Here is an 8,260-nt window from a genome sequence, read left to right on the forward strand (position 1 = left end):
CTAATTAAAAATAAAGAGTTTATACGAGTAACAGTTTTAAAAATCGTAGATAAGAAACTGAACTCGTTATTAGGCTGTATTTTATAATATGGTCGTTAAAGCAGTCCACAAAAAGCAGAGGAAAGTCCAAGTTGTATAGCCTACAAGTAGGTCGCCTGGTTACCTTTGACAACTTCACTCTTTTTCAACGTTGCACAATCAGAGAACTTACTCGTGACCCGTTGAATTACAATTCCGCCTCAGATAGCTTTAGATGATCCCTGAGGACGCCCACGCGATACGCACGAGTTCCTCAATGTGATAAAGCTTTTCTTGGACAATGCATGATTTATTAGTCATCTTCCGATAGGGTCTGACAAAAGAAAACAGAAGTCATCTCTATTGTTAACCTCTACTATATTGCTAGAGAACAAACGTATCATTTGCGCATTCATATTGTATGCACAGGGCAATTTCCATAGTAATTTAATTGGTCCCAGAGTGTAATCTCGTGTATAAAACCATTTATGTGCAAAAAGTTCAAAATTAATCAGAGGAATTAACAGCCTACAGTTCAAAGTGCTTTGGAAAGTTTAAGAGTGCAAATACCCTATAAACACTTCCAGATATGGAAAGATTCCTTTCTTGAAAAAAGTGGACGTGTTATAAACAAAGATTGTAGTAACTAGTTTAAAACATGAAATCAAAATAATGGAAATAATTTTGAAATGGTATTTCACTATTTGTATTTACAAAGTGTTAACGTTTCGTACACGTGTAAGAAATATCAACTCCAATCGTTAATAATTTTATTATGATATAAATAACGTCATACTTAAAATAACAATGTATTGCACTTGGTAAATTTTAATAGCAGTAGTTTATTTGAAGGAGAGGCCGATTCTCTTTTAACACTGCCTGTTCTCATGGCCGTATGCGAGTATCCTATCAAATAGAATAAGGTGAAGAGTCGATACAGTACAAGGTCGATGGTACTGATAAAAAGTGTTAAGGTCACAGACAGGATTTGAATTTGTGCTATATCTAACTGGGATTCAAAGCTGACATCTTAGACCACGCAACCATCCCGAACCGTGTTTATTTACTGTTGAGACAATAATATCATTACTAGAAATGTCAAGGGCTCTTAAGGGATGATACTCTGTGACATTAGTAAGAAACCAATCAGGATGTACGGATTCAGCACGAAAGCATCTTTTAAACACTTGCGTAGAGAAAGTGATTACTTAAAGGAATTTAAACTTTTACTTTACGTTGCGGGTGATTATGGCGTCATATAAAGTGAATGAAATTAGTTCATGTAAACCTATGAGTATCTTTTGTTAACTTTGAAGAAATAAAGCAGTATTTTTTTATTCTTTGTTATTTTTGTAACCCCTTTCCAGAGCACTTTATCGGTTATACCCGACATGGTTAAAAATTCAATCTTCAAAATGATGTTGAAGTATACTATTTCCTCCTAGCATGGCATGTGACAAAACAAGAATTACCTAGGCCATGATTTGAGCAAACAGATGATTTGTTTTGTTGTGGTTTTGACATACCTAATGTCATGTCCAATATGTACATGTTTCTGTTATTACTCTTTCTCTCCTCTAGTCCAAGAATGTGCCAACCTCCTGGACTCAACTTTATGAAGTACTACGAGTACCCTCAGGTCGGAGTGCTCAAGTTCGCAGTGCTCGTAAGGACTAAGCAGGAGTTCTGCTCCGGAGTGCTTTTGAGTGACAGTTGGGTGTTGACCGCGGCTCACTGTGTCGTTCAAGATGAGCGTTCAGCGGGAGACACAGGGGTACTTCCTCATCTTATTTCAGAGAGAAATAGATCGTAGATTAACTTAATTTGATCTTTACTTGTCATTTCGGTAATTCTTTTGTACTATGACTGAACATTTATTTAAAAGAGTACTTTTTTACTAGGGACCTAAAAGAACATAATTAGAAAGAACAGACTTTATTTGACGTGCAGTATTAGTTACATGTCATTAGGATGATCTGTACTTCTTCTCTGCCTCCCAAAAGGAGGCGATGTTGGGAGAAGGCGCCACTCCGCCCCTATCTACTATTTGATATTAGGCTTTATATGCAGAAATACATATGTAGTCTACGTATTGTAAATAAAAAAGGTTATAAGCACTCACGTGATCTGAGCTTGAATTTAGGTACTATCTCGAGGGATGTTTTTCTCTCTTTGTCCGCATTGAAGGGGCATTTCTGATCGGTACTTTCTCAACCTCAGATCACGTGCCAAATCGTCCAGATCGTCGAAATTCAAGCCCAGATCAAGTGACTGCTTGTAAATGTTATCTATAACTCTGGTACTACTAGTAACATATTTATGGTAATCGAATCTAAACATACTTCTAGCCTAGTAACAAATAGTAAATAGGGACATAGTGGCCTCCTCGGCGACATCGTTCGCTTTTGGGAAACAGAAAACAAGAACCGATCGTCATAAGACATGTAATTTTCCCTGTAAGTCAAAAAGTCTGTTCTTTGTAATAATGTAGTTTTTGTAGGTACTCGGTAAGAAAAACTCTTCCAAAAATAGTAGCCTCCGTATAATACAAAAGTGCTGTTAAATGTACTAAACCTTCAATCGATAGATAGTTCTTTGGGCTTTTATCATTCTTGTTTTTTCGAAAAATAGTAATCATTGGTATATCCAGACTATCGAGTAACAACTTCCAATATGTAAAGTTTATCAAATTGCTGCTTTTAAAATCAAGGCATCATTTTGAAAGGATTCTACCTCAGATCAGAATTCCATCTCCTTATAACTTCATTATATTTATTTCTACTACACGCACTCAATGTAATGTCCTTCGCTGTGAAACAATAAAGAATATTGTATGTTATTGTATGTTATCTTAGGCTTACTCCCCTTCAAAAAGTAACTAAACTAGCCTAATTTTCTCTAACGATCTAATCGTCTGAACTGAGGTCTTATGATATTGTAGGTGACTGTGAAAGCCGGTGTCATCGATAAGATGGACATCTCTGGACGGTCTCAGGAGAGGACGAGTTCTGAAGTAGTGGTCTACCCGGACTTCAAAGAGAAGATGATTTCAAAATTTGATATTGCACTCATCAAGGTACGAGTTTCCCCCGGGATATGACGACCGCGAAAGAGTTGGACGGTGAAAGATCTGAAGACCAGTAAATTTCGTTGATTTTAATTTCAGTCTGAAAACAATTTCTTAAATAAAAGAAAATAAAGGTGTAATAACAGTTCAGCGGTAGGTTTATAATAAAAGGCTGCAAAGTATTCATCAAACTCCTTAGTTTTAATACTATACTAATTCTTTTAATTGGTTCTATAATCAATACTACTTATGAAAACGTTCCAGTTTAAAAATTTTCTATATGTTTAGTTTTAAACAGTATTGAACATACACATAATGTAGCTATGGTGGGGAAGGGTTGACTCAATGGTAGAATTTAGCTCTAATTCAGCTGTTCAGAGTATTCACCCAGATTACACTATATTTTGTAGTCTAGGTGTCTGTGGTGTCGAAACGATATAAAATGTTCATTTTGAGCTTCTTCGTTACCGACTTCTTGTGGATCTATTCAGACGAACATGACTACAGATTCCAGGAGTCAAGCTGTGACAGCGTCAGATTCCAGACGCTGCCTGCACTAAGAGGAAGGCGAACTTGAGCTAAACTCAACATTGACACTATTGCATAGGTTTTAATGTTTGCACATCGTTTCAATTCAAAATATGATTCTATAATATTCTAATTATTGGATAACGCCACTTGATATATTAATTTAAAGTCCGAAAACTTGCCATATTGAATTAGTTGTTAATATGAGATACTGTGTATAACATAGAAGAGAACGTCGACTCACTATATGCGATGTCATTGTTCATGTGCGAATCTCATGCAACGTATGAAACATTTTAGGGACCGATCAGTATACGTTGCCATTATTGGTTAAAAATAATCACTACTTTCAGTATTTTGACAGTGGGACAGCACTGACCGTTTCACAACTTCAAAAGACCTTCACTTTTTCAAATTACCTGATATTTCAAATATACCAAACCTATAGAAATTCTTAGAACTTGGTAGGAATTCAAATTACATTGTACAGGTAACTGAACCCTTCGACCTGACCACAGACTCCGTGGACATTGTGGGCATCTCTAACCAGTCGTGGCCTCTGGAGCCTAACTTCTTCAGGACCTGCGTGGGTTTCGGGTTCGGCAATATACCGTCCGTCGACCGCTCCGAACCCCAGAGAGAAAACCAAATGAGGCTCAAGATGTGGACGACCACGGCGGTACACAACAAGGAGGCCTGCCCTTGCACTAAGAGGTGAGCAGCCTATGGAAGTAACCGCAATGAAACCCTAAAAAATTACCCTAATTGTAAAGCCTTAAAAATTTTCATGGATTGTTTAAAATTAGGACTTTGGAAAGTCATTTCACGAAATCCCCAAAACCGTCCTGGAAAAAATGTAAATCCCTTTAACACTACTTTTAGTGATATTACCCTAAGTGTAAAGTCTTAAAAATTTAAATGGATTGTTTTAGGAGTTTGGAAAGTCACACTCCAAAATAGAAATAACCCTGTAAAAATAAAATTTAACACATATAAAAAGCTGACTTTTGGTTGATATTCCAGTAGTTGATGATAATATACACTTTGTACCCTTTGAGTTTAAGAAACTCAAAATAGAAAAGAAAAAATCATTTATAAGTGATAGATTCTCATTGGTTACTTCAGTCCAACCGTAAGACCGGGTCGAAATACCTAAGGTAGTACAGTTGTTGCAATCGGGCCAAAAGTGGGCAGGTCTGGACTTGTGCGTGCGTTTTTTTTGGAGGACAAACGCCTCACAGGTTTTATTATAATTTGAGTATAGACAAAGCGTTTTTTATAGAGTATTCGTACTTACGTAAAATAAGAGTTTTTTTTATGCATTTTGATTACATTGTATAACCAATTTGACGCCATGGAAATAGCTATTTGAAAAATAGTGGTAGCTCTCACATTAAAACTATCGCTCGAGATCATGCAAAATCAAAATTTGTTAGAGGAAGCACGAACAAAAATAGTCCTGACCACCAGCTGTTCCCGCTATGACGTGGCATTGGTCATTTACTGCCTGTTTGATTTACACGTTGCATGAAAATCAGATGAATGAAATAAAGACTGCTTATATTTGTTAATGGTGACATATAATGTTATTTGTTTATTGCAACAGATGTTGACATTAACTGATCAGTAATGTATCATACACGTAAAACCGTTTTGGCGCTGGGTGTAGATGGGGGAGGGTCGAAACGTAACAGCCACCATTGGACTATAACAGTACTGCTCTAGTTACTAATTCTTAAGAAGCTTAGAAAATTGCACCTAGTCCTATAAGGACCTTTGCGCTGTTTCAAGAGTGATAAGATATTCTGGATGGGTAAGGTAAATAGAGTAAGGGCAGCCTCCAATCAAGATTTATGAGGAAAAAAGGAGGGGCACTAATCTCAAGTCATGTGCCCTTAGAAGAAGGGAAAACCAACTCTGAACCAGCCTCTCCAGTCGAAGCAGGCAGGGAATGGCACACCCTTATATCTATGCTGGCAAGAACCTTTGATTCTTAGGGAACGAACCATACCTACTCCAACAGTCATCTCCCACAGTAGACTATACCTATCGAATTACCCTTGCGCCCCAGAATCTCAGTATTTGCGGTTAGTGATGTGCCGCTCCTGGGCATCCATAAGGTTTCCTAGATTTAGTTGATATCGGTTTTTTATGTACCCACTGTAAATTCAACTAGAAGATATAAACCAGCCAGAAGTGAACCCTCTAGAGACAGTTACTAGTTAGTTCACGAGCATCAGTAAAACGATGGCGAGGACAGAAAATGGTAAAAGATTAAACTATAATCATGCTTTTAGTTTAAATCCTTACTATCAAGAAAATACTCTATTCAAAATTATAATTTATCAATAAAAAAAAATCAGTATACCCTCTTCCCACTAATAAATATGATATGATGGGTTTGAACCCCTCAGCTAAAATCACGGATACGCCACTGCTCGTGGGACACTATCAAATCTTGGATCCTAGAGTACAGCTGAATATTCTGCAAGAAAAATTCAATGACAGGCAAATGATCTGTTCTAATACCCTCAATTCCATCACTAGGAACATAGGTGAGATAAGAGGGTTGGAGGACATTAACTTCCCATAGCGCCAACCTAAGCTTATTGCGCATATCCAGTTATGTTAGTAGGACATACTTACTTTTCTACCTTCGACCAGAACTGAGTTCCTGCCTATTGGTAATTTATTACCTCTCTATGAGTGTCTAGATAACGTCCTTTTCCTAAGCTCAAGCCTCTCACAATCCAAAATAATGTATGTAGCAGTCTCCTCAGATTGATTTCATGGTCTACACGTACGATCTTCAGAGGTGAGCCCTAAAGTGTGCAAGTGTATCAAGAAATGACCGCGCAATAAAAGAGATGGCCTGTATCAGAAAGCCTTACTTAGCCTCATCAGCCAGTTCGTAAACTGGGTGTTGATGCCTCTAACGAGTTCCTGTCCGAATCATTGCCCAGAGAAACTCTGCCATCGGTAACTGTGCTTATTTATCTCTGAAACCTCTCCTAATGGCTTGGTAAGCATCTGATTTACATATACCACAAGCTGGTTTAGGCCCAGAAAGGTGCTTCTTCGAGCCATTTCTTTTTTTGCCACAGCCACAAAACCAGCATGTTCAGAAACCCTGCTGAGATGTGCCGTACGGAATTACGACTAGCTTGAACGGATAAAGTATCGATGATGATAAATGTGTGCGTTGATGTTTTCCCCAGGTTTCACTGGAGGCGACTCATCTGCCTGAGGGAGACCGATGAGATCGAGTTGTGTCAGGGTGACGGAGGTGGAGGACTGGTGTGCTTCGAGGGTCCTAATCCTTTCAAGGGCAGCGACCACAAGGACTCCATCAAGAAGGCTGAGCTGTTCGGGATAGCTCACATGACCATGGACAAGTACATGTGCATGGTCACCCGTGAGCCTACCCCAGGATGTGCCAAGATTCCTACCATCAGCGCCTACATGTACCTGTGTCCTTTCAAATCCTGGTTGGCCAACTATGTTCCAGGTGTTGCCTTTAACACTGTCAGCTGTCAAGGGTCTAAGCTATTGGACGCGGCAGAGACCATGGTTCTGGTGACCTTCTTAAGCTTACAGTATTTGTTTCTTATTTACAATTGATAAAATTGAAAAATAACACTGATTCAATTACAGAGTTTCTGATTGGATAGCCTATAACAATAAGGAATATGTTTTGTAATAATGCTCAACTCAAATTTAACCTTCAAACTTAACCATGTGGTGTTAATGGAAAACATTTTACCTCAGGACAATACACTTATGGCATACCAAGGGTTAACGTTTTGGTACCACATGACATTATATCAATATATGTGTAAGGCGTTATTAATTTATAATTATTGGTTTCAGGGTCACAAGTATTGTAATTGGTACTATCATTTTAACATTAAGTACGATGATAATCTAGAACACAATCTAAAATTGAAGCATATCTAATAAGCATTATGTGTAAAACGAAAAAGAGTTAAAACGTAGTAATTGTAATTTACTATCATAGTTAGTAGGGTAACAAGTGAAGAATCTAATGACATAAGTGTACTCCAGGAGTCGAGACACAATTTGAATTGTGTAAGCAGACACATGTATTTTTTCTTATAATCCTTAGAGAAATTTTCCTCTAAAAAATAAATCAATCGTGAATTTTGATAGAGGTCGAAATCAGAGGGTATCAAAAGGGTTTAAATATGAAATGATAATCTCGGATCGTATCTTTTTTACTTGACACAGCTAAAAAACCGTCAAACACGTAAATAAATGTCAAATCAGCGTCAGATAATCATATTCTGGCTCTTAAAGTGGCTACTTTTAATTTCTTTTTTTTTAGTAACTCTTTTGTGTGCCCGGTTTTGTGCTTATACGTACAAATTGGCTCTCGGCTCCTGGGCTACGACTGGTTTGACTTGTGATTAATTTCACTAATGTGTTGTTTTTCACTCACAAAAAGTAAAGAGTGCATTAGAATAGCTGAAGGTCAATTCAAAGCTGTTCCACCACAACGATAGAGGTTTAGTAAGGATGTTCAACACAAACGAAGGAGAAACGCTAAAGAAGAACACCGTGAAGTCTTTGAATTCTTCTCATCCACCAAGATCACATTCCAACTCCAACAATCTGTTTGGTTTCTTA

At 37.6% G+C, this 8,260-nt stretch overlaps 1 protein-coding gene across 1 annotated transcript; it reads left to right on the plus strand.

Moving 5' to 3' along the window:
- The first annotated feature begins 1,555 nt into the window (after positions 1-1,555).
- Positions 1,556-7,247, plus strand: LOC124363833 (kallikrein-1-like). The gene is made up of 4 exons (XM_046819098.1): positions 1,556-1,792; positions 2,960-3,094; positions 4,104-4,327; positions 6,832-7,247. The coding sequence occupies exons 1-4, from the start codon at positions 1,562-1,564 to the stop codon at positions 7,232-7,234; spliced, it is 993 nt and encodes a 330-aa protein (XP_046675054.1). The 5' UTR covers positions 1,556-1,561; the 3' UTR covers positions 7,235-7,247.
- The last annotated feature ends 1,013 nt before the right edge of the window (positions 7,248-8,260 follow it).

The sequence above is a fragment of the Homalodisca vitripennis genome, chromosome 5 (assembly GCF_021130785.1).
Source record: "Homalodisca vitripennis isolate AUS2020 chromosome 5, UT_GWSS_2.1, whole genome shotgun sequence".
NCBI lineage: Eukaryota > Metazoa > Arthropoda > Insecta > Hemiptera > Cicadellidae > Homalodisca > Homalodisca vitripennis.